The 27,224-nt window shown below is 46.0% G+C and overlaps 1 protein-coding gene across 5 annotated transcripts in view; it reads left to right on the top strand.

Annotated features, from left to right (window-relative positions):
* Nucleotides 1–27,224, top strand: part of CYRIB (CYFIP related Rac1 interactor B) — a 143,092-nt gene that overhangs the window by 24,548 nt on the left and 91,320 nt on the right. For 4 of the 5 annotated variants that reach the window (XM_043880546.1, XM_043880548.1, XM_043880547.1 and 1 more), the window contains one exon: nt 13,506–13,558. In XM_043880546.1, coding sequence (XP_043736481.1) covers nt 13,506–13,558 — 53 coding nt within the window. Of the gene's footprint in view, nt 1–13,505; nt 13,559–27,224 lie in introns of those variants that run through there. The other variant, XM_043880552.1, reaches the window with a different exon arrangement.

Below are 27,224 nucleotides of genomic sequence, written 5' to 3' on the forward strand. Positions count from 1 at the left end.
TCCTGGCTCCTCTGCTTCCTGCCTGTGTGACCCCGGGGTGTCATTTCACTTCTTGGAATCTCAGTTTCCACTTCTGTAAAATGGGAAGATTGCACCAGAAGTCCTCTGAAATCTTTCTTGCAGTGACCTCTCTGTAATTATAAATGCTGTCAGTTTGTGTTCCATGCCAAGAGAAGCTTTATCTGTAGATTTTTTCCTGTGACTTTGGATGAAATGTACACAGCTGGCCGATTTTTCAATGAAAACTTGGGGTGGTGGTGGGGAGCTTTAATTTACATGATGGAGGCTTGACTCAGAGCCACTTTATGGCTTTGGTGGGTGTTAGAAAGCTCTTGGGAGAGTCCTCATAGGTGTTTTGTGGGGACGAGGCTGTGTTGATGAGTTTCTTTCAACATTGCCTTCACCCCTGTGAGGAGTGGGGCTGTGACCTCAGTGGGCAGGATGTGGGTTTCAGAACATGAGGGGTCACCCTTGTACTGCAAGAGCTTTTGGCATCAGCTGGCACGGGTTGGAAACACTTCCTGTCTTGGGGTTGGGAACCTGGAGTTGAGAGCGATCTCGGCGTAGGTGTGCATGGTTGGACTGGAGGGTTTGTGTGGAGAACTCATGTCGTCAGGTCCTGGGGTGGCAGGTTTATGAGCTGCATTAGAGGGACTTGCACTGTGATCTTCGGGCCATATGGGGCCACTGAAAGATTCATGTATTAGAACAGGTAACAGGTGGTGTTCATAGCTTGTGAGATGGAGGGCAAGAGACCAGAGTCTGGGGGTTCAGTGGGAGAGAGATGCCCTCTTTGCATGAAGCAGAGGGCGTGGGGCTCAGAGCCAGCCTCCCAGATGCCATCAGTAAGCCACCAAGTCACATGAACTGGCAGCCAAGGCAGTAAGCGGGGTCTGGTAGCAACCAGCATCTTCTCCTACACCCACTGAGAAATGTATCAGTCCATTCTCTGGGTTCCAAGTGACAGAAACCAAACTCAAGCTGGCTTAGGTTTGAAAAAGATCATCAGTTGTGAAACGGTCAGGGGTGGCTGATACGGGCCCAGGCCACGCTGGCCGGGCTTTGTCTCCCGCTGTCTCTTGGCCTTGCCTTCCTCCCACCTTGTTTCTCAGGGGTCTCTCCCTGTGAGATAGACTCAGGCTTTCAGCCTTTCATGTGAACCGCCCTGGGTGACGGGAGAGGAATACGCTTTCCTGGTGACTTCAGCCAAAGTGCTCGGGAAGGTCCTCATTGGCCAGTTAGGGTCACATGACCATTCTTGAGCCTTGAGAGGACTCTTACTGGCCAGTTTTGGCCACATGCTTGTTCTTGAAGCAGCATCGGTTCTGGAAGATTCCCTGCTTTGACAGCCCTCCCCTGGGTGACATGTGGGAGGGTCAGGGGGTGCCCCAGAGGGGCTGGAGGCTGGGCAGGGAGGAGCCCCAAAGTTCCTTTTGCCTGGTGAGGGTTAGGGTGGGTTAGGGTGGGAGGTCAGGGCAGACTTTCCTTTCGTTTGGCCAGGGAGGCTTCTGAGGCTCTGGCGCCTGAGCTTGGGTGGAGTGAGTGGCCCAGAGGGAGGGAGGCGCTGTGGGTCCGTGGCCGCTGCCCCGTGAGTCAGTCGTTCCTTCTCTTCCTCCCGCAAATGTGTATTGAAGGCCTGTTCTTCTGAATCCCTCAGAGTGTCATTTCATTCTTCATGCCTCTGAACTGTGCCCAGGGTGGATGCTCTGAACGTTTAACACTGGGCAGCCACCAGAGTCCTTTCTGGAAGTTTCCACAGTGCTTGACATTCCTTTCCTAGCCGGGACCCGTCTGGGGGCTCTGGGTGGGGGGTGTGGCAGCTGGGGAGAGGGGCTCCGGACAGCACCTCCTTCCCAGCCTGTGTCAAGTCCTTCGGGATTTTAACAACTGGGCAGCCATGTTGGTGTGAAGCAGCCCAACTTCCTGTTTGAGCGCTCTCAGGATGGCACTGGGGAGCTGGTGCTCACTTGCCCATCTCCCCCAGCCCTCCGCACACTCACCGCCCCCTGGCCCCCACCCCAGGTCTTCCGCGGAAGGCCTGCAGAGGGAATGCACTGTTGATTTTTGTGCAGGTCGATGGAGAGAGGCCAGGGAGATGGCCCTGTAAGTGGCAGCTTTCTCCTGTTCACCCTGCTCCCTCAGCTGGGCTGTGTGGTTATTCAGATCAAATGCCCCTTCCTGTGAGGTTCGTTGAAGCCACTACCGCCCACACTTACTCTCTTTTTGCACCTAAGTTTTCTTTTTTTTTCCTGTGAGCAATTCAGGTTTATAGGCTTTGGAGAGTGTGCAAATATTTGATTTAAATTCAGGAAGTCTGGAATGAGGAATAGAAAGAGTTACTTCTCGTTTGTTTTCTTCTGGGGGACTCGGGGGGGATGGGGTGGGGATGATGTGAGGACTCCAACCACCTGGTCCTGCAAGGCAGTGCTCCCAAGAGGACAGGCCAAGCCCGGGGCAGTGGGCTGGGTCCGCCGGCCCGGGGTGACCTGTGTGAAGAGAAGGGACACAAGAGGGTACATAGTTTGGAGGCTTCTGTGGGTCTGAAACGGAGCGTGGAGCCGAAGATAAGAAGGGTGGTGCCTGCCACCTGAATACTAGCTACCAGCTGTTGGTACTTCCTGCTGGCCAGCCATGGAGCCCATCTGATTCCTTTGACTGATCTCAGGAATCTTCTCCACAAACCTGGGTGGTGGATACTATCATCCCCATTTATAGCTGAGGAAGCCGAGCCCCAAGAGGTTAAGAAATGTGTCCAGGATCACCCAGCGACTCAGTGGTAATTCGAGTATGTCAGGCTCCAAGGCTCTGCCCCTGTATACTGCCCAAGGGGTGTTCATAGACGCCATGGGCTGTTTGGGGGATAACTTGTTGTTTTGTAGGTAAGTCATGTCCAACTCTGCGACGCCATGGACTGTAGCCTGCCAGGCTCCTCTGTCCATGGATTCTCCAGGCAAGAATTCTGGAGTGGGTTGCCATTTGCTTCTCCAGGGGAATCTTCTCAACCCAGGAGAACCCACATCTCCTGCCTTGGCAGGCGGATTCTTTACCACTGAGCCACCAGGGAAACCTTTGAGGATAAGTGGCATCCTATAAATCAGAGCCTGAGGTTACGAATAAGCATTTATTCTGATGGTCAGAGCCTGCATACTGACTTGTAAGAGGGAGGAGAAAACGTAAGGGTGAGCGTAGACACAGAGGCAGTGAGCCTCAGCCTGGGGTATCAGGGAGGGAGTGAACCCAGGCACCCAGAGTTCCTGTCCCAGCCCTGCCCCAGCATCATGGGGCCTTGGGTGAGTCATACTGTTGCTAGCTTCTGGTTTCCTTTTCAGTGAAATGAGAGTAACAACCACAATAATAGCATCTGTCGTGGGCTTCCTCGGTGCTGGGTGCAGCCGTGGGACACCAGGATGGGGAGGTGTACAGATTAGGGCTTCTGCTTGGGGTGCTTGGGGATAGCAGGGAAGGAGGACCCTCCCCACCGAGGCTGCACATGAGACACGGGACGGGTCAGGCCTGGAGAACCGGAAGGGTCTCTGCCAGTTGGGGCGGGAGGGAAGCGAGCAACTTGCGGCCTGGCTCTGGTGTCAGGGTCCTCCGACCATCTGACTGTTGTCCCTGCAGCCAGAGGGAGGGACTTGTTAACAAGGGGGCTTCTCTCCCCAGCCCTGGTTCTGCCTCCTGCTCACATGTGTTCAGTCACGTCCGACTCTTTGCAACCCCATGGTCTGTAGCCCGCCAGGCTCCTCTGTCCGTGGGATTCTCCAGACAGGAATACTGGAGTGGGTTGCCGTTCCCTTCTCCAGGGGATCTTCCTGACCCAGGGATCAAACCCATGTCTCCTGCTTGGCAGGCGGATTCTTTGCCACTGAACCACCTGGGAAACCCCCTAGCGCTGCCTAGATAGTCCTCATCAGAACCAGCTTCCCAAGCCCTCAGATGACAGACACCGGGTCCCAGCCGTGCTGCAGTCACCTGGGAGTTTCTGCAAACACCGGTGCCCAGTCTGGGGAACAGTGTTGCTAAAAAGCTCCCCAGGTGATTGTGATCCGCAGCCTGCCCCTCCGGGGACCTGCCGCCCATTCCTGCCGAGGGGGTGGATTCATTAGGGCCAGGGACAGGTTCCAGAGACCAGATGCCTCTGGGGCGTCCAGCTGCTCCTGGTTGCCAGCTCATTACTGTGTCCCCGGCCCTTGGGAGAGGCAACGGGGGTGGTGTTCTCCTTACATGCGCCAGACGTGGGCTGGGCCCCGTGTCCTGTACCCCGGGGCACGAGGTGGCCGGCCCGGGGTGTGCCTGAGCCCTGTGGGGCACCTGGGCTTCCTCTGGGTGCTGCCTCCTCACTGCTCTGGGCAGGGCCTGGGTCCCTGCCCCTGGACCGTGTAGGGCCATCCTCAGATGGCCTCAGAGTCTCAGCATCTCCCAGGACCCAGTGCCCGCTGCCCCAGTGGGACTCGGAGACAACCAGTCACAGGCCTGGGACCAGCGAGCAGCCCAGCCCTGGCAGTTTAGAATCTGAACTTGATCCTGCCAGGGATGCTGGAAGTCTGGTTGAGATGATGCCTTTGCACTCTTTTGGGTTCAGAATCGTATTTTTCTAGCATTTTTACATAGCATTTTACATTTTTTACATTTTACATGGTTCATTGGCTTCCAGAGAAATCCTTTTGCATGAGTTCTCCCAGTAACCAACCACTTTCTGAACGCTGTCTCTTAGTCAACCTTGTCAAGATCACAGAGGGAGAAACAAGCTTCCCCAGGGACTTGTGACATGTTTGCACATGACTGAGTTAGGATTCGAACCATGGTCATTCTGACTCCAAAGCTCATCCCGTGCACAGAGGTGGACCGTAGTTCCAATTATGTAAAACCAGAGACAAACTGTTCTATGTGGTGTCTACTAGCCACACGGGGCTATTTAAATAGAAATTAATAAAAATTAAATATAATTAAAAACTGGGTTACACCAGCCAGAGTTCAGCTGCTCCGTAGTCACCTGGGTCTGGTGCTTCTGTTTTGGACAGTGTAGATAAGGAACGTCTCCAGCAGTGCAGAAAGTTCTGTCAGTGCTGGGCTAGAGTGACCACATGGCGGAGACACGGCTCTGGGCCCGGCTTGCACAGTGGCTGAGGACGGTTAGAGGCGGGGACATGGTGAGCCAGCTGTCTCACTTTGTTGTGTGCGTGCTAAGTCGCTTCACCTGTATCCAACCCTTTGCGACCCTGTGGACTGTAGCCCACCAGGCTCCTCTGTCCGTGGGATTCTCCAGGCAAGAATACTGGAGTGGGTTGCCATGCCCTCCTCCAGGGGATCTTCCCGACACAAGGATCAAACATCCGTCTCCTCCATTGGCAGGCAGGCTCTTTACCTCTAGCGCCACCTGGGAAGCCCCACGTCACTTTGTCGGTGTCTGCTAATAGAGCGACCAGCTGTCCTGGTTTGCCGAGGGATTTTCAGGGACTTGGGACTTGCTTGGCTAATGCTAGGAAATTCCCAGGAACCTGAGACCTCGGTCACTCAGTTCACTGCACTGTGTCCACGTAGACCTTCTGCTTGTACTCAGGTCCAGGACACAAGAGTTGAACAGAGTTGCTCCAAGGTCAAGGGTCGGGGGAAGCTAGCTGATGAAATAGCAGCATAATCTGGGAGGAGTGCTCTGAGAAAGGGGAGTATCAGGTAGGATGTCCTCAGAAGCCTTCCCCTAAAGGGGATGCGGCTGAGCTGAGAGCAGACACCTAGACGCAGTTAATCAGGTGAAGGAGTTTGGAAGCTGAGTAGTCAGCCCTGGGTAGTTAGGAGTCGGAAATCTTGGGAGCTGGTTCTGACTCCACTGTGATCCTGCTGTCTTCACTGCAGGCAAGTTCCTTTCCTTCTACGTGTCAGATTCTCCCGTCTATAAAACCAGGCATTTAGACCAGACACCCCCAATAACATTCTCTACCTTCACCTGTGTCACACTTTCAAGTAAATCGTGATATGTCTTTAATGGTGGCACAGTTTGAAAAGGGTAGGACTAGGGCTGACCCACAGGGTTGCGGTTTTGCTGAGATGGTACTGAGTCTGGCTGTTCAGTCTCCAGGAAGTCTTCTCTTCCTCCTTCACCTCCTTCTTAATTTATGTTTTTAATTGAAGTATAGTGGGTTTACAATGTTGTGTTAATTTCTGCTCTACAGCAAAGTGGTTCGTTATACATACATATATTCTTTTTCTATTGTGGTTTATCACAGGATAGGTATATATATATTTAATGTTTATTTATTTAGCTGTGCTGGGTCTTAGCTGCAGCACACAGGATCTTTAGCTGCGGCATGTGGAATCTAGTTCCCTGACCAGGGGTCAGACATGCACCCCGTGCTTTAGAAGCATGGAGACTTACTTAGCCACTGGACCGCCAGGGAGGCCCCCGAAGTGGCATATGACTGTCAAGATTAGGTGATGGGAGTCGAGAGGGCAGTGCAATTGATGAAAGCTGCAGTAGTTGTCTTAACATTGTTATCCACAACCATTTATCTCCTGTGCGCTTATTTATTTTCATTTCCTAATTTCTGATTTAGGGTTGCCCCTGTGACCCTATCCTTTGCATTTCCTTGTCAGCCCTGGTCAGAGTCACACTGCGTCACAGTAGCCAATCTGCACACTGTCCTTGGAGCCTGACATCCTTGAAGATGGGCACTCTGTCCTCCTCTCCATCTCCCTCCCTCTACCTCTGGAGCTGTCTGGCATGTGATAGTCAATCAAGATATTCTTATTGAGTAACCCAAGCTATTACTTGCCAAAGGCCCATGCGTGGTCACTTTTGACTTTGTTGTGGTTGTCAGGGCTACTGTTATAAAATGCTACAGAATGGGAGCTTATAAACAATAGCCGTATAGTTCTCACTGTTCCGGAGGCTGAACATCTGAGATCCAGGCACCAGCATGCTTGGGCAGGGCTCTTCTCTCATTGTGTGCTCATGTGATGGGAGGAGTGAGGGAGCTGTCTGGGGCCTCACTTATGAGGGCACTAATCCCATTCACGAGGGCTCCACCCTCATGACCTCTCAAAGGCCCGACCTCCTACAACCATCACACTGGGGAGTTAGGATTTCAACATGGGAATTTGGAAGGGGGGGACACAAACATTCAGACCAGTAATACTTGTTATGATATGTATAATAATTATAATATGTATAATATGCATATAAATGATGCTGAAGCTCCAGTACTTTGACCCCCTGATGCCAAGAGCCGACTCATTGGAAAACTCCCTGATGATGGAAAGATTGAAGGCAGGAGGAGAAGGAGACAACAAAGGATGAGATGGTTGGATGGTGTCACCGACTCAATGGACATGAATTTGAGCAAACTCCAGGAGGTAGTGGTGGACAGGGCAGCCTGGCATGCTGCAGTCCATGGGGTCGCAACGAATCAGACACGTTTTAGTGACTGAACAACAACAGCACATCTAGAAAAGTGCACATCATGATTATTTTTGCGTGTCTGTTGATTTGAAACATGAAATGGCAGCTGTTTGGAGTTCGAAGGAGAAAGGAAGCAAACAGTGGCATGCTCAGGTGTGAACCATGGAAGGGTCTCCTGCTCACAATGTGATCCTGAACCAAATAGAGTAGATCTTCCAGTCTGGCTGTTGAATGCCTCCTCTGCTTAGCGCAACGGGAGACAGATGCCCACTGGCTTAATTCATCCAAGCAGGGCAACAGGAGGTTTGGAAATGTTCTTAGTAAAACTTTCTCATCTTGATTAATAAATTATATATAGATATATTTTTTTACACAGGTTTTTGTTCTCAGTTAGAACTGAGGGGTAATGTGAACATATAGAAAAATCGCCTTCCTAATACAGGCTCAGGGAGGCAGTGGTAGGGAAAAGTTGGATTAAGAGAGCACTTTGAACTAATTGCAGTGTTAGCTTTTCCAAGTGACTGTGGAAACTGCTGAGTGTTCACAAGTAGCTTTTGTCGGGCCCCCTTGAATGTGCAAGATAAGCTAGCTACCTGTGCAGTGACCACATTTAATATTTTTTCACAAATTTATAAAAAGAATGAATATGCTTAAAAAATTTTTTTTTAAGTTTGTTAAATATTGCTGTGGGGAATTTGGAATCCGTATGTATATACTGCTGTATTTAAAATGGATAACCAACAAAGTCCTGTTATATAGCACAGGAGCTCTGCTCGGTGTTATGTGGTGTCCTGGATGGGAGGGGAGTTTGGGAGAGAATGGAGAGAAAGAGATAGATATGTATATATATATGGCTGAATCCCTTTTCTGTCCACCTGAAACTATCATAACATTGTTAATTGGCTATTCTCCAATATAAAATAAAAAGTTAAAAAAATATTGCCTTGCTAATATTTTTACATTCTCACTAAGTCCTTTCAATAAAATTTCAGCCTAAGTTATGCAGATTATCATGAATCCTGAATAATAATACTTATTATAAATAACATTTGTTGAGTATTTAGTACATATTAGCCACTTCTAGGGAAAAGTTTTATTAAATAAGTGATTAGGAGTTGTTGGAAATAGTACAGAGCTCTTGTAATTGAATAGGATTATGGGTATATGTTTATAATTTTATTAACATAGATATTTTTATTATTATTAACCTAGGGATAGAATGAATCAAGGCTAAGAAAAAACAGCAAGTGATAAACAAACCAATAAAATTACAAGGTGAATTCACTGAGGAGGAGTAATTGCTTGAATTATTATTTTTTTGGCTAATTAACATTTATTAAGTGTCTTCTGGGTAACAGGCCCTGTTAGGTACTTTCACATCTGCTGTTTTATTTAATTACAGTGCCTTCATCACTCGCAGATAAGCTCTCCCATGGGCTTTCTCTGACTGATGAGTTAACCTGGCCCGTGGTTTGCAGTCCTGTTTGGGCCGTACAGTCACCTAGGGATCTTGGGAAAGCTATAGTGCTGAGGTTTCGTCCTTAGAGATTCTGTTTTAATTGTGCAGGCTGGGGACCCAGCAGTGGTATTTTTAAAGATTTTCCTCCTGCCCTTGTGAATTTTGGTTGAGCCGGAGTGAGAACCTCTGTGCTAGGCCATTTGAGATGTTATTTCATTGGCACAAAAGTATTGCTTTAAACTCCTCAGTGATGAGCAGCCATTGCAAGCTTGGGGGTTTGCTGTGCTAGCTGGGTGTAAGTAAAACATCTGTTTTCCTTTGTCTGTTTCCTATGAAATGGGATATGGAAAGTGTCAGAATAATGATTGAGTGAAGCAGGCTGGAAGATGTCACCCTCAATGTCTCAGACCCAGAATTTCCAGGTGCACTTAATGTGTCACCTGCGTTTTGCTCTGTGGTGGTTTCAGAAACATCATGCCAGTGACTTGCATAATAAGTTTGTTGGTTTTGTTTTTGTTTTGTTTAAGTAACTTCTACTCTAAAAGGTGCGTGCATGTTAAGTCACTTCAGTGGTGTCAGTTGTGACCCCATGGACTGTAGCTCACTAGGCTCCTCTGTCCATGGGATTCTCCAGGCGAGCATAGTGGAGTGGGTTGCCATGCCCTCCTCCAGGGGGTCTTCCCAATCCAGGATCAAACCCACGTCTCTTATGTCCCCTGCATTGGCAAGCGGACCCCTTCCCACTAGTGCCACCTGGGCTCCTTTAAGTGAAATATATACTTTGGTACAGAGTATTGATCTGTGAATAAAAGCTTTAATAAGAGGACATAGGAATTATAAGGAATTCGTTTGGTGGAAGGGTTATATAGGTCAAAATGCCCTCCTTAAAAATTGTGTTTGCTGTCACAGTAAAGTTAATATCAAAACATTAAAAAAAACAAGAGTGTTCAGGGAGCTCAGCTTTCCTTTAAAAATTGTCATAGCCTGAGATCACAGTATAGAGAATTAAAAAGTGATCCATAATCCAAGAACATACCCAGTCCCTAAAAAAGTTTTTTTAGTCATCTTCCAAAATAGGTGTGCTTCAATGGGAGCTCTAGTCCTGCCTAGAGAATCCCAGGGGTCGTGAAAGTGTGACATAATTGGTGGTCAGGTAAAGGGAAGATTTCATTAGACTTGCCAAGTATTTTCCCCTAAAACAAGCAATGTTTCTGGTAGAGGCAACTAGATCGCCTTCCGTTTAAGACCGTTGTCCCACTTTTTTTTTTTTTTTAATATTTATTTATTTGGCTGTGCTGGGTCTTAGATATAGCATGTGGGATCTTTAGTAGTGGCATGCAGGATCTAGTTCCCTGATCAGGGATCGAACCCAGGCCGCCTGCATTGGGAGCTCAGAGTCTTATCCACTGGACCACCAGGAAAGTCCCTGTTGTCCCCCTTTTAAAAATGTTTTATTGCGTTAGCTAAGAGACCTTGGGCAAGTCATATCATCCTTTCGGACCTGAGGCTCTTTGCTGGTATCATGAGTGGCGGGTGCGTTAGTTTTCCAGTGGGGCTTTGCTGAGCGTCTACAGTGGCTTAGGGAGCCCTGGGGGAGGGGTGTTGAGCTGACACCTCTCTGGGTTTTTGTCTGAGGGCAGCTCTGAATGGGTGCTTCTTTGCAGAGACATTAAACCCATTCATGTCTGCATGCATTTTTGAGGACCTGGTATGAATCAGGGGTCGTCAATACCAGGGCGGGGGACAGCAGAATGACCAAAACAAGTGTACGCCCTCAGGTAGCTTCAAGTGTCCTGGTGGCGACAGTCTACATGGATAATTCAGCATTTCTTCAGTTAGGTCAGGGGCTGGGTGGGAGAAGGAGATTGGGCAAATGACTATGTGAGTGAGTTCTGGGTGCTTTTTTTTTTTTTTTTTAAGAAACAAATGACAAGTAGGGGACAGCTCCCTCCTTGAGTCACTGGCTAGTCACTCCCGAAGGGAAAGGAAAGAGGAAGGACAGGACCCACGTGGGAGGCTTGGCATTTCCCTGAGTGGACTCAGGGACGTATCTGTGCTGGTGCAAGGGCTGTCAGGCCAAGGGGAGGATCTGGGGTCTCAGAAGACCACAGGGTCAGCCCTTAGGACTGGCAGGGACCCTGGACATGTTTGAAAGTGTTAGTTGCTCAGTCGTGTCTGACTCTTTGCCATCCCATGGACTGTAACCCACCAGGCTCCTGTGTCCGTGGGATTTTCTGGGCACAAATACTGGATTGGGTTGCCATTTCCATCTCCAAACCCTAGGTCAAGGTCCTGGAATTTGGTCCAAGGGTCTTATGATTGATGTGGCTGGGCTTCTGTGAATGCTTGACCCTGAGAGGTCTCCTAGTCCAGGCAAGTTGCCCTGGCAAGCCCACCTGCTTGTGAGTCCAGGTCTCCATACCTGATGTCCTTCTTCTTGCCTCTTGTGCTTGACATTGTGAACCAGCCATCCTGACTATGGGCCTTCCCATATGCTGCCAGTTTTGCTTGGATCCCTCTCAGTCGGGCAAATTCTAACTTGTCTTTTTGTTCGCAGCTTAGATAACACCTCCTTGGGGGAAGTCTTCCTTGCACCCAGCACTTTCCCTCCCCTGTGGAATTAATTAAATACCCTCTTCTGTGGTTGCCCAGCACCTGTACTCATCGGAAGAACAGCATCTTAACCATTGAACTGCCAGGGAAGTCTTTATTCCACTAATCAATGAGAGCCCTTTGTGGCTGGGACAGTTTAATTCCTGGAATTAATCCCATGGCCACATGCTTGGCACGTTGTAGGTGCTCAGCAGATGGATCGTGAGTGAATGAGTGTCCTCACTTGACCGCAGTGGCTACAGAAGCTCAGAAAGGTTCAATGACTTACCCAAAGTCACACAGCTCTGAAAGACCAAGAAGGGCTGGAGCCCATGCTGTGAGTCTAAAGAGGAAAAAAGATCAGGTCCAGTTTCTAGAGTCTCCCATCCAAGTACTAACCGGCCTGACGCTGCTTAGTTTCTGAGACAGATGAGACCAGGCGTGTTCAGAGTGGTATGGCGGTAGACTGGTTTCTAGAGTCACAGTCCAGCTTTTCTCTGTCCACAGAGAGGAAGTGAGGGAAAGTCACTCTTGTTTTGAGATGACTTTCCTTCTACGGGAGACATACTCTCTTTCTTGGTTTGTCTCTAAGTGATGGGAAGACCAGCTTCATCTTCATGTTCTTAAAGACTTTTGTGAGAGCAAGTTAGTATACTTTTTTCTAATTTCTAGGACTTTCGCCCAGGACCTTAAAAAAATTGTTCCCAAGTAAACAGCTTGTCTTATTTTCTGCTTTGTAAATCTGGCAAGTGCATACCCCCAACACACACACACAGAGTGTGGACCTCGTGCTTACCTGTGAGGTCTGAACTTGTGAGTATGCTTGGTTGTTGCTTAATCGGTAAGTCATGTCTGCCTCTTTTGCGGCCCAGTGGACTGCAGCCCACCAGGCTCCTCTGTCCTTGGTATGCCTATGTTGTTCTAAATGGAATGGCTCTTTTCTTTGGCCACTGATTAGTTTTGTGATTATTCTTGAAAAGGGAGTTTTAAACCACATTCAGGAGACAGCAGAAAGGAAACCGGTACTGGCGAACGAGAGGATTGCTGGCAACGCAGCCAGAGTGGTTGACGTGATCAGCTGATAACGTTCCCCCACGACAATCAGGCAGGGCCCCCAAATCTTTTGTGAATAAAGGGAGGCTGGTTAAGTGGCTTCCGGTAGTCTCAGTCCCCGATGACAAGGAAAAAGAAGACACCTCAGGCAGCTAAAGATTTAATCAAAATGAAAGCCAGAAAAAAAGCATTCTCTTTCTCTTGCAGGCAGTAATGAGTGTCTAGACACTGCAGACCTTGCTCTGATCTTCACACTTGATGCTGGTGAATGGGTTCGAATGGGATATTGTTTAACTTGGGTTTTATGAAAACTCCCTTTGATTCACAAGTTTTTGTGAATCTCTTTTGTAGGAGATTTTGAGGGTGACAACGATGGTGTAATGTACGTTTGTTTTCCTTTCTCTGTGGTGTAGAAACCTAAAGCAAGAAGCGAGTCAGGGATGGAATGTCCGAGACCAGTTCAAATTCAAGTTGAGCTGAGTGTTTTTCTGAGACCTGGACTTGCTGAGGTAGCCCAGAGTCCCAGCATCCTTTATCATAGAATTATGAGTCTGAAAGGACAGCCACACTCCACCGTCTATGTCCCGGGGACAATGCAGTCCAGCCAAACTGTGCCCCTCCATCAGAGGAGTTTGACTTGGGCTTGCTCTTTATTTGCTCTGCAACCTTCAGCAGTTTACTTGACTTGAATATATAAAGAACTCTTACAATTTGACATCTCTGAATCTCCATTTCCTTTTTTTAAAAATGTCTTCATTTCTTCATTTGTCATATACCAGACTGTTTTGAATGTTACATGAGAAAAACATTTGTAAAACATCGTCTATAAAATATAATGGTCTGGAGGAATATTATTTGGCTTGAAATACTACTGGACAGAAATGTTTTATTGGGTTGTTACTCTTGGTACAGGAGAAAAACAGTAGTGATTAGGATTTACTGGAGGCTTTTTGTGTGCTGGGGACTTGTGACTTGCCTAATCCTTGCTATATCTCTGTTTTGCAGGAGAAGAAACTGAACCCTGGAGTTTGAGTGATTCGTTCAAGGTTACCAAGTTGGTAAGTGACAGAACCGGATTTGACTGTGGCCACCTGGCTTCAGAACTAAGCGCTTCATTTGAATTGTCTTGAGCCTCACAATAGCCCTCAAGAGCTGAGGTTCAGAGAAGTGACTTTCCCAGGTTCTCTTCCCTGGTAAGGGGTTGTCTGAGTCTGTTCAGGCCGCTGGAGCAGGGTGCCATAGACGGGGTTGCATGTAAACAACAGAAATTTAATTCTCACAGTTCTGGAGGTTGGCAAGTTCAAGATCAAGATGCTGGCAGATTCAGTGTCTGGTGAAGGCCCACTTCCTGTTTCTTTGTGCTATACCCTCACGTGGTGGAAGAGGCAAGAGAACTTTCTGAGGCCTCTTTTCTACGGGCACTAATCCCATCCATGAAGGCCCTACCCTCGTGACCTAATCACTCCTGTTGGGGGTTAGGTTACAACATACGAATCTGGAAAGGGGATGCCGACAGGCCCTTTCAGAGTTGACTGAAAAATAATAACTATATCTAGGGGAGCTCATCAGAAAGGGAAGTCCCCAACTGTCAAAAATGGAGAGAACTCCAAGCCAAATGGTCGTATGAGCTGAAGGCACAATAACTTATGGGGCTTTTGCACCCACAAAGCCACTGTAGAGTCTGGGGGTTAAGGTTTTGAGACCACAATGGGCCTAGAAATGAGACTTGGGCCCAAGGTAGACATGAATTTCCAGGAGCCTTAAACATTACACGTCTTCATGAGAAAGGACTGGAAAAGCCCCACTGTCTGGAGAAACAGAGAGGAAGCTTTTTTTGAGTGGAAAGAAAGTCACCAGGAAGAAACGAAAAATCTGGGGCTATACCATATGTGGTTGTGAAATCTATATTGTTATTATCACAAGATGTGAGAACTTGAGTTGGGAAATTAACAGAAAAACTGTCTACTGTGGGACTTTCTAGCACAACACTAGGGATTGTGTCGTGTGTTTACACAGTTACTCCACTGGGTTATTTCAGCAACCCAGACCTGACAGACTCCTGCAGAAAGAACTCTGAAGATGAGTGCGTAAATAAATCATATGGACTATTCAGGAAAGGAGTGACTTTGAGTTGAAAGTAAAAAGCCATCTAAAAGAGACTATAGACAGTATATTTTTAAATGATTAAAAACAAAAGAGGATACAAAAATGCAATGAAAGGTGGAAAAAGAATAAGTTGATTCGAAAAGCTGCCACATAGAAGTGAAAAATAGTCATTGAAACTAAAATCCAACAAAAGCGTTAACTGACAGACTAGATGTCGTGAAAGATACTTAGTGAACTGGAAGACAGTAATAACAGTTTATGTCTGTTTAGTCCTTAGTATGTGCCAGCCACTGTTCTGTGTCCTTGTACTAACTCATTTAATCCTCAGAACAAACATCTAAGGAAGGCATTATCATTATCATCTGTGCTTTACAAAGAAACTAAGGTGTAGTAGTTTAAACCACTTGCCCAAGGTCACAGAGCTGCTAATGACGGAGTTGGGATTTGACCCCTGGCTGTCTTCTAGTGTAGCCTAGAGTCTGTGTGTGCAATTACTGCACTGTAGAGGATCACTAAGAATAAGCACTAAGCAATAAAGAGATGGGAATGCGGTGGAGAGGCACAGAGGAGCGGAGGAGAGGGTCTGCTTATGTCTCAGCACAGGGAATAGGGGAGAGGCAGCATGAGAAGACAGAATGATCAGCTGTCCCTTCAGATCTCCTCCGGTTCTTAGGTTCCAAGAATTTGCGACCCTACTGAGAGCAGGCATATTGCAAAAAAGGGCAGCAGAGCCTCACTTTCTACTGTAGTATGTATCAGTGGGCTGGTGTTAGACAGAGGTCTCTGGGGGAAAAAAGAGAAGCCCTGACTAGCATTTGCCCATCTCTATGGTATCAATACTTACACCATGAACAATTTCAAGCTACCGACATGATGTCACTGAACACGGGTTTGGGAAGAGATGTGCTCAGTCGGCTCTTTCGAGCCAGCCCGAGCCAGCTCAGCACACCAGTGCTGACGTTCATTCTGTTTTAAGCTCTAATCTCTGGGTTGTGCGTCCAAGGGGCAGAATTTTCAGGCAGCAGTAGGATCATGTGTGGTATCACGGGGGCGGGAAGAAACCGTGGGACAAGAGTGAAGCTCTGCCCCCCTTTCTTCCCTTGACTTTGATAAACAAACCATTCTGTGAATGTAGTTGGACAGACTGGCATCCTTATGACCCTGTTCGTGAGAGTAAAAGTGAGTCCAAACTCTTTGAAGGCCATTCCAGCATTTTAAGTGCTTGCACCTTTTGACTCTTGCAGCTTCAAGGATTTTATCTTATAAATCCCATCTTTCATATATATAAATGCACACACACACACACACACACACACATATATATATATATATGAAAGTGAAAGTTGCTCAGTCGTGTCCCGCTCTTTGCGACCCCGTGGACTATATAGTCCATGGAATTCTCCAGGTCAGAATACTGGAGTGGGTAGCCTTTCCTTTCTCCAGGGGATCTTCCCAACCCAGGGATTGAACCGGGGTCTCCTGCACTACAGGCAGATTCTTACCAACTGAGCCACAAGGGAAGCCCATGGGTGTGTATATATATATACACATATATATATATATAGTTTCCAAGGATTTTATCTTATAAATCCCACCTTTCCTATAGTAACATACCTTACCTATAGTGTGAAGATGTGTGTAATGTAAGTTCCTTGCAGCGTTGTTTGAAATAGCAAGACCCTGGAAGCAACTGAAATAAATGTATGTCAGAAAAGGATTGACGGAAGAGATTATGGTATATCCTTACAGGAGACTACGGGGCCACCGTATATATACGTCATATATATGTCATAGATACCAAGAAGGAATCAGCTCCAGGATGCATTCCTTTTTTTTCTTTTAATTGTTTTTCTTTTTATAGTTCGCATATTACATTATGAGCTTCAGGGGTACAATATAATGATTCCATATTTGGGTATATTGTGACATGGTCACCACACTAAATCTGGTCAATATGCGTTGCTATGCATAGCTACATAATTTTTTCTTGTGATACAAACTTTGAAGATCCACTCTCTTAGCAACTTTCAAATACGGAATTCCGTATTTTTTTTTTAAAGATTTAGGTATTTATTTAATGGCTGTGCTGAGTCTCACTGCAGTGCACAGGCTTTTTCCAGCTGTGGCCAGTGGGAGCTGCTCTTTTGTTTCCGTGCCTGGGCTTCTCGCTGCGGTGGCTTCTCGTTGCAGAGCCTGGCTCAGTAGCTGTGACTCACAGGCTTAGTTACCCTGTGGCATGTGGAATCTTCCCGGACCAGGGATCGAACCCATGTCCCCTGCATGGGCAGGTGCATTCTTAACCACGGGACCACCAAGGAAGTCCCAGAATGCAGTATTATAGTCACCATGCTGTACATTACATTCTCATGACTTATTTATTCTAGAACTGGAAGTATGTACATTTTACTCACTTTATCTGTATTTCCCAACCCCCAACAACTCTGGCAACCCCCAGTCTATTCTCTGCACCTATGCCTAGGGATTTTTTTGTTGGTGTTTTTTAGATTCCACGTAAAAGTGAGATAATGCAGTGTTTTTTCTTTCTCTGACTTATTTCACTTATCATAATGCTCTCAGGGTCCATCTCTGTTGTGGCAGATGGCAAGATTTCCTTCTTTTTTACTGCTGAGTAATAGTCCATTATATATATAATATATATGTTATTAGTCCATTATATATATAATGTATATAATAATATATATATAATAGATCACACTTTCTTTATCCAGTCTTTGCAGGATACATTCTTAGGTTAAAAAAAACAAAACAAAACAGCTGTGTGCAGAAAAGTGTGTGTGGTATGTTCCCTCCCATGTTTGGGGGAAAAAAAAAAGAGGATGGATTAGTGCTTATGCAAACCCACCCACACACATACAAAAGCTTGATGATTTTGCATAGACTTTGCTGGGGTTGCTGATCCCCAGCATTTACCGAGCACCTGCCCAGCACCAGGCACTTGCCTGCGGTATCGTATACTGTGGGTCTCTCCATTGCCTGACTCTGCCTGGACTCCAGTAGTGGCCTGGTCAGTGTGTGAAAAATAATAATCCCATTTTCAGGAAGAAGGGCGGCAAAGTCTTTGTGGGAAGTCACGTGTCAGGCAAGAAGCGGAAGTGAAATTCACGTGGCACTTGAAGAACTCTTAAAAGTGCTTTGGGAACAGAGAGAACCCAGCTGCTTCTTAGCAGTCCCCGTTATCTGGTAGGCATCTGTCCCTCCTGCCCCATCCCCAGCACCTCTCTTGAGACCACGTGGATGTGTTCCATTGGTATTAATTTTTCCACCTCTAAGATTCTTTGCTCTGGAAAGTTGGAGCTGTGTTCCCGGACCAGATGAATCGCTGATGTGTTTGGAAACCACAAAGGCAAGGAGAATTTGTCCTGCGGTGTCCTCCTTTTCTGACTTATCTGCACAACTCTCCTGTTGAGTTTTGCATCATCAAAGATCTAAGAGACACTAGCTCTGTTCACTTAAAAAGAGCGACCTTCAGGGCCTTTCTTAGCAAAGTAGATGTTCCCAGAGGTGCTTCTGTTGTTGCCCTTGTTGTTTTCTGAGATCAGTCACATTTCTAACTCGTCATGAAATGTCTTATGGAACCAGAGGTTTACTCTTGCTCTCTCTCTTTTATCATTTGATAGTAAATAGGTTATTCATCTTCAGCGGGCTGTCATGATGTTTTTGTGATTATATCAACATAATCCAAATGGGCAGGAAAACTGGAGTGAAGACTTAAGTTCATGGACTCAAAATAAAAAAAAAAAACCAAGCTGGGTATTATTTAAGAGTGTAGCATCATCTGTAACATTGGGGTGAAATTCTTGCAAGGGAGGGCTGTTTGCTGGTAGCTGTTTCTATTTTGTGGGCTCAACCAGAGAGCACTTTAGAGCTTGTAAGTATCATTTCCGGTTGTGCAACGTGGGCTGTAGAGGTTTTAGTTTACTGTGAGGTGACTGTATGTCAACAGTGTTATCTTGACTCCCTCAACCAGTAATTCTATCTTCACTGCCTGAATGCAGATACAGAGGAGGCTGAAATGCTATTTCTTAGCTGACGCCTGTCCTGACCCCACCTCCCTTTGCTCCTCTTGCTCTGTGTTTAATTAAAGCAATTACCTTACTGGCTTTAAATAATTGTAGTTGTTTGTAGCTATCTCCACATCAGACCAAGTGCCAAGAAAGATGGTGTGGATCATCTTGCTTCATCTGTGCATAGCTGGCATGCAGCTGATGTCAGAGCACTTCAAATTTCACGAGTTAGGTTTCTTTTGAGCCCCAAGTTGAACTGCCTTCCACAGAAAAGGGATTCGCTGGTTTATGTAGCTGCAAAGTGCAGGGGTGGAACTGAAGGCATGGAGCCTTAGACTGTGTTGCTAAGGCTTACACAGGTTTTCCTCATCTCTCAGCACTGCCTCTGATTTCTTTTTGGATTGTGGTGGCAAAATATGTCAGCAGTTTTAGCAGCAGGGAAAAAATAATGCCCCTTTCCAACAGTTCAGCAGAAATCTCAGGAAAGAGAGATTTCTTCTTCAATGTCTCTGATTGGTCTTCTCTGGGTAACATGCCTGTTCCTAACCCATCACGGTGGCCAGGTGAATGCGATGCTCTGTTTGGCCACCTTGCATTAAATGCCAGCCCCAGAAGGAGCTGGGGTAGGGTCTGCTCTCCCTAGAGCCCAGGAACTGAGAATGAAGGCAGGCAGATGTTCCCCGGGGAAACCTGGAAACCATTTGTGAATGGGGGGTAGGCAGAAGCAAGATGTCCAATATAGTAAGTTTTTCATCAGTGTTTACTCAGTGAATGAATTAACAGATGAATGAGCAAACAAGTTCTGCGGCTGATTCTGTGAGTGGGTTCTATGATATCTGGAGTGGGGTTTTAACAGATGGAGCCTTTGCAGAGAGCCTTGAAATCAAGTCATGTAAGGATGACATTAAATTAGCTGAGATATTTAACAAGAAATAGACATATGATAGCCGTTCCCAAACGTTTGAAGGGTGTTCATAGGGACAGAACATTTGCTGGCTTCCTACTCTGTGTCATGGGTGCTGGGCTAGATGCTTTAATTGCCATCATCCTGCTTTTATTTTCATTTTATTTTTATTAGACCACCAATTTATGTTCATTATAGAAAATCCAACAATGTACACACAAAAAAAGAGAAAAATAAAAGTCCTTCCATTAGCTACTTAGGACTAATTGCTATTAATATTTTGGGGTATATTCTCTCAATCTTTTCTCCCTATTTATAGTTGCATTAAAAAATTCTTATTTAATTGTGATAGTTGTGTTTGTTAGAGAGAAATTGTGGCTTGGACAGAAATTGTGGCTTAGGCAGTTGCCTGAGGTCCCAGGCATAGGCACTAGAATTCTAGGACCAGAATTTGGTCCACATCTGTCAGCCTCAGAAGCCCTCTCTCATTCCCTGGTCTTTGATTTACCTGCTGCATAACCAGCAGTCTGTGTCCTAATAGGGTTTTACTACAGTTCTGTTCTGAGAATCTTGATTTCATCATTCTTTGTTTATCCACAGACTCATCTTTATTCATATACTCGGGAAATATTTCATTGGGTGCTTTGTGGGTGCTGGAGGTAGCCCAGTGGATAGCATTCACATTCAGGGAAGAATGAGCTCCTATCTCTTCCCAGAGACATTGAACAAAATTTCGGAGCTTCCCTCGGATTGGATCTTCACAGGACACACCTCTGTCTCTCAACCAATCATGGTGACAGAGGAAATAGGCTAACACTGATTGGCTTAGACCATTCTGGACCCACCCCTGGAATTGTAGATGCGGTCTGAATGAATGAGGGATGCTGCTTAGCCGGAGAGAAATGGACTAGATGCTGAAGAGGAAACTGCTATCTCTAAGTGTTTAGGATCTGGCCATAGGAAGATAAGTAAGGCATTGTACCTGCTTTTTAAAAGTTCACGTTCTAGTGCGTTCCTGAGAGTTTGACAGTCAGAGGAAAGGGTATTTACGTTGTTGAGTGTATAAATGCATTACATAATTTTTTTCGTTCTTAGAGTGTCCTTGTCACATAGGCGTTTCTGTTTTACAGAGAGGAAACAAGTTCAGAGAGATTAAGTGGCTTGCCGCAGTTGCACACCTAGGAGAGGAGCAAGGTGTTTTGATGCTGTGGATCACATATTTCCACAATGTGGGATAGTCATGGAGAAAATAGATCGCTAACAGAGACCCTTCAAAGTTTTGCCTAACGACTCCTCCACAATAAGCAGGGCCTTGGAAGTAGTTACTGCTTTTCATTTCAGGCTTTTTTTAGAAGATCATGCCTCCTTTTTTTCCTTTAACTCTAGATGGGAGGAAAATGCCTCTCCCTGGTCCAGATAAGTAAGAGATAATTGAATGAGCTTCTGAGAAAAGCAGAACCATTGACAGCTCACAATGCTTCAGGAGAGATGGTTGCATTCAGATACTTTTACGAAAATGATTTCTCTCTGTTTGACTTTGCTGCCTGAGGCTTCCATTTGGTTTTAAAATAGTAGAGTAACTATTATGGAATCATACACAATGCTTCCTCCCCCTGGGCCCCAAGTTAACTCTCATGTTCACAGCACAGGATACATTTGTTTGGTAAAGTGTTTATGGAAAGCCCAGTGTGATTCCTAAATTAAGCTGCCAAAACTAGGGCAAACAAGCTGGATTTTCTGGTTTTCTCCGGACTCTGCCGAGACTTAGCATCCAACGGAGCAAGAGATGATTTGCTGAAAATCACTTGTGTGCTGGTGGTAAGATGTATGTTTTCATTCTGTTGCCTGCACCTAGTGTACAGGTGCTTTGCTGCCAGGAGAAAGGTCCTTTTTTTTTTTTTTTTTTAAATTTGTGTATATTCTTTTAAATTAATTGATTATGGATGTGGCCACCTCAGGGTCTTGACTGTGGCATGCAGGATCTTTGTTGCATCATGTGGGATCTTTTCCGTGGTTCACATGGATTCTCTAATTAGTGTGTGAGCTCAGTAGTTGAGGCACGCGGGCTTAGTTGCTCCGCCGCATGTGGGATCTTAGTTCCCTGACCAGGGATCATACCTGATTCCCCTGCATTGCAAGGCAGATTCTTTACTACTCAAGGTCCTTGTTTTTGTTCATAGATCTCCTGATCTCATTTATTTCCACCTCTGCAGGTGTAATTTCAACCTGAGAGAAATGAACGAAAAGAGAGAAATCAACATGATGATTGGTGACAACCTGACCCATAAAGTTTTCAACTGAGATGCTGTGTTTTTGAGATCCTGTGTCTGCTTTTCACTTCTTTTTCAGATTATTAGTGATGATAGTTCATTTATTAATGCCTATTCACATTTCTATGAAGTTGGCTACTGTGTTTTGGATCTTGGGGATGGAGAGCTGAACAAAGAAATAGTCTCAGTTACTAGTAGCCTTTGGTGGCTCTCCTCTGACCGAATCTCCTCCCAGTCTGTTCACACTAGTATCATATTTTTGGTTCTGATTTACTGTGGGCCTGGCAAACTTATGAAAGAGGAAGTGAGGTCTGAGGGTAAAATGCATAGCCTTTAGCATCAGGTAAAGACCAGAAAAACCAGATTGCTGGGCTCATCTAGTTGACCCTGGAGGGGGCCCACTGTGGTTGTTATTAGGGCTGATATTTAGGGGTTGTTTGTTGCCTCATATAACCTCGCTCACCCAAATGATATGAACACCATTGTCATAAAAGTGGCAGGATTCATGGAACCTGGGAGTAGACCAGCTTGTATGTGTGTGGGTGAGTGTGTGTGCACCTGTATGTGTCTGTATAGATGTGCATTTTGCTGCCTCTGTGACAATGGTTCTCACACTTGTCTGTACAGTAGAATCACCTGGGGATCTTTTAAAATTTCAAAGCCAGGGCTACACACAAGATGAGTTAATTCACTGATTCTGGGCTGGGACACAAGCACTGGTAGTTATAAAGATCTCCAGGTGATTCCAATTTGTAGACAAGTTTAGGAACCCTTGGCATATGCGAATTATAATAACAATATCATGATTATCATTTGAAGATGAGTAGGGATAATGGTGGGCTTCCCTGGTGGCTCAGTGGTAAAGAGTCTGTCTGTCAATGTAGGAGACACAGGTTTGACCCCTGGATCAGGAAGATCCCCTGGAGAAGGAAATGGCAACCCATCCAGTATTCTTGCCTGGAAAATCCCATGGACAGAGAGGCAAGGAGCCTGGCAGGCTACAGTTCATGGGGTCACAAAAGAATTGGATCAGACTTAGCGACTGAACAAGAAGAAGAAGAGATAATGGTAATGACAGTGTTACTAGCCACCATTTATCATTTACCAACTGCTGCCTATAAGGCAGGCAGTGTCCTGAGTATCTAAAAAGCAGGATCACATCTAATCTGCATGGCAACCCTGCAAGATAGCTTTATAGGTGGTTGAATAAGGAAAGGAGGAGGTCATGTGTTTGTAACTGATGTCAGCTACAGAGTTGCTTAATCCAAAATGTCAGGTGAAGTCTAGAAAGATGGAGTTGTTGGGCTCCTTTTGTTGATCCCAGAGGGACCACTGTGGTCATTGTTGGGGCTGAGATTTAGGGCTTGTTTGTTACCGCAGCATAACATGGCCCGTCCTGATGGATGCAACCATCCTTTTTAATAACCACAGTGGATTTAGAAGTCGATATGCAAAAGAACACGTTGCAAGGTTATAAACTGAGGGTGAGTTTATTTTGGCTTGTGGCTTGGAAAGAGAAATGAGTGTAGTAAACCAGGCTATTAATATTGGGCTGGTTGATTCATCCATCAAAATCAATCCAAGGAATCAGGTGTAATAAATTAATAAAACATAACCTTGTGTTTGCACAGCACTTTTCTCAATGGAATACATGGTGCTAATACAAACCTCATGCCATAGCTGGTCTTTTTGACACATTCTAGGACTCTGTCAGGTTAGGTAGGGTTGTGTGTTCAGTTCAGTCGCTCAGTCGTGTCCGACTCCTTGCGACCCCATGAATCGCAGCACGCCAGGCCTCCCTGTCCATCACCAACGCCTGGAGTTTACCCAAACTCATGGCCATCGAGTCGGTGATGCCATTCAGCCGTCTCATCCTCTGTCATTCCCTTCTCCTCCTGCCCCAAATCCCTCCCAGCATCAGGGTGTTTTCCAATGAGTCAACTCTTCGGATGAGGTGGCCAAAGTATTGGAGTTTCAGCTTCAGCATCAGTCCTTCCAATGAACACCCAGGACTGATCTCCTTTAGGATGGACTGGTTGGATCTCCTTGCAGTCCAAGGGACTCTCAAGAGTCTTCTCCAACACCATGTGTTACTGTGAGGTAAAAACAGAAACTAATTCATGTGGGAATCCGTATCCAATGTCCATAGAGATGCCTGACCGGAGTCTTGGTGAGTAGTTTGGACAGGAAGCATGAGAGGGGTGGGAAGGATGTTTGTAGCAGAGGGAACAGCATGGGCAAAGGCACAAGGAACAGTACTTACAGGAAGTCTGTGAGTTAGAAGTTCAGTATTACTACCAGGAGCCATACCATTGCCTTACTCAAGGGAAATTGGGAAGTCCTATGAAATCTTCATTTCCACTTCTTCATCCTTCAGTACACATCTCTTAACATTTTTTCCCCCCTCCCTTGGAAGAGATTTATGAGTAATGAAGGGTCAAATAAGGATAATGTTGTTGGTTTTTTAAATTTTTATCCAGTTATTCTTGGTTGTGCTAGGTCTTCATTGCTACACGTGGGCTCTCTCTAGTTGTGTCGAGTGGGGGCTACTCTTCGTTGTGGTGTGTGGGCTTCTCATTGCTATGGCTTCTCTTGTGGAACTCAGGCTCCAGGCTCGTGGTTGCAGCACATGGGCTTCGTTGCCCCATGGCACGTGGGATCTTTCCAGACCAGGGATTGAAAACCCATGTCCCCTGCATTGGCAGGTGGATTCTTAACCACTGGACCACTAGGAAAGTCAAAGGATAATGTTTCAGTTGATCTCATCTACCCTGGAAGATCACACCAGACACCACATCAAATGTTGCACACTGCTCATTAGTAGAGATTTTTTGCAGGACTCTGTTGACACCTCAATGATCCAGTCTAACCTTTGGAAACCAACTCAGCAGTTCTCTAATAGTGTAGATGGGGACCTGTGTGATCCTCACTCTGGGCCCAGAGTCCAGGCCTAGGGGATTGTGCTCTGTGAGCCCCCCTGGACCTGTCTTGGACTCCACCATTTAGTTAAAGAGTACGATGTTGGATTAAAAATGAATTTCAAGGTTCTGTCCTTGTCTAAAATTAGGTGATTCATTCAGAAATTCTGATGCAGGCCCTCATGAATAACAAGTGGCCTATTAAATAACAATATGAGAACCACATACATTTCTTCGAGTCTGTGGGTTCAAACAAGACCAGAGTTCAGGCAAGGTTCCATTCCCCTCTTCTTCTCTGCATTAAAACTAAGGATGGATGCTTTCTCATTAAACCTGTGTTCTTTTTTTGTCCAGTGAATACTAAATTTTATTTTTAAATTTATTTTTTTTTTTTAACTGGAGAATAATTGCTTTACAATGTTGTGTTGGTCTCTGCTGTACAACCACCATGAACCGGCTGTGAGTATACACACAGCCCCTCCCTGCGGGGCCTCCCTCCCACTCCCCAACCTGTGTTCTAATGTGAAATCAGCCCCAGGAGTTTAGAGAGGAAGCTAGCTAAACCAGTTAAGCTTCTTTTTAATTTGGACTATACTGGTTCTCTCCTGGAAAGATTTCTTTTTTTTTTTTCCTTCCTTTTTTAACCTTATAGAGTATCTCTTCTTCTGTGGCCTTGAAACTGTGAGAATCTAAACTCATTCCATGCTCTTAGCTCCTGTTTGGCATATTCACATCATGCTGGCTAAAGCTCTGTATTTCACCTGTTGTGTCACGAAGCAGGTGACCTCATCACTTTGGCTAATTTGAGAGGAGGGGGCAGTTTACATCTCACCTCCTTGTGCTGCTGGTCCATTCCCTGGGTCCAGGGCTGTGGCCATGCCGGGGGTTCAGGGTAGGGTAAAGGCCCTAGGACTGGGTAACTCAGGCTGCACCCCGTCTTCTGTTTGACCAGCTGCCATGGTTTGAGCGCATGTGCCAGGCGTGGTGTCCACCTCTGTGCTAGCACTGCGGATGCAAGGTTAACATGACAGGCAAGTCTCCTGCCCCGGTGAACCTCACAATGTTCAAGGAAGTACCCAAATCACCATGCAGCTGCAATTATGATATGTCCTTGAAATAATAACACCGGTCCTGAGAACTCTCACGGCAGGGGCTCTGACCTGCTTGGCTCAGAGTTCAGATGCCTGGCGGTGATGAAGAGCTCAGGCGAGCATTTGGAGGCTGGAGGCATTCAGAGTAGCTTGGGATCCCAAAAGCAAGGTAGGACCAGGTGAGTGTTTCAAGATGAAGCCCACAGACAGCACTAGGGTCTGGTGATTTGATCAAGTTCAGCATACGGGCAAGTTCAGCTTACGGACTGGACGTCTCCTCCCTGTCTCTTCCCATGCCCTCAATGCTGACGCCCCCAAATCAAAAGGCATGATCCTTTGCCTTTACTTTCCGGGCTGTTTGTCTGTATCGGTTTCTTTGGCAAGTGTGTGTTGCTTTGTATGATCAAAGGTTGTGTGTCTTTCATCCCCTGGAAGGGAAGGCTGTTTCCTGTACTCTTTGTGTTTTCCCCTGTGTGACCCTGGTTGATCAGTTGGGTCATGAAAAGACCTACATTGTACCATGTCACTTCGGTCTTTGGGCCTTTTGCTTGCTTCTTGCATCCACAGCAGCAGATCAAGAGGAGTAACAGGTCGCCCCTCCAAAGGCCTCTGAATATGAGATTCACTGAAGCTTCTGTTGATTGAGGCAGTGAATGGGGAAATACTATCAACTTGGGAATAGTTTAATAGAAATTAGCTTGTAATTAAAAGTTCAAAATAAATTGGCTTTTCTTTTCTGTGTCATATTACCTAGTTTTCTTTCTACCCCTGTGATTGTTTCCATTCACAGAATAACTAACCTCCAAGAGCCTCCTATTTGCGTAAGCCCTTCTGGCCCCTTCCTTCAGGTCTGCTGCCATCTTCCTTGGGCATGTCTTCCATTGCTCTTTCACCTTTCTCCTCTTTACGTGCTTCTCTGTTCTGATGCCATCTTTTTGAACAGATAAATTTATTCAGAACATTGAAGGAAAATAAAATTCTTTCATCCCTACTCTCATGTTGTCATTGAGTTTTAATTTCTTTGATCCCATCTGCCGTTTCCCCATGAGGGTAGATATTTTATATGAATGGCATTCTATTTTATGTATATACTTCTGTGCTTTGCTCTTTTTTTTTCTTTTAATTTTTTTGGTGACTCTACACAGGTTGCTGGATCTTAGTTTCTCTATCAGGGATGGAACCTGCTCCCCCTGCATTGGAAGCACGGGGTCTTAACCACTGGACCATCAGGGAAGTCTCTGTACTTTGCTCTTTAAACTTAGTACTCACAGTTTTTCAGTCAACAGATGTTAATGAGCTCCTAGTATGTGCCAGGTGTTGCTCTAGTGGCTGGGGATAAACAGATCAGTGAAGAGACCAGATCTACATCCCTGTTGTCCTGGTGCTTCTGCCTTATTCATAGAGATTCAC

The sequence above is a fragment of the Cervus elaphus genome, chromosome 21 (assembly GCF_910594005.1).
Source record: "Cervus elaphus chromosome 21, mCerEla1.1, whole genome shotgun sequence".
In the NCBI taxonomy this organism is placed as follows: domain Eukaryota; kingdom Metazoa; phylum Chordata; class Mammalia; order Artiodactyla; family Cervidae; genus Cervus; species Cervus elaphus.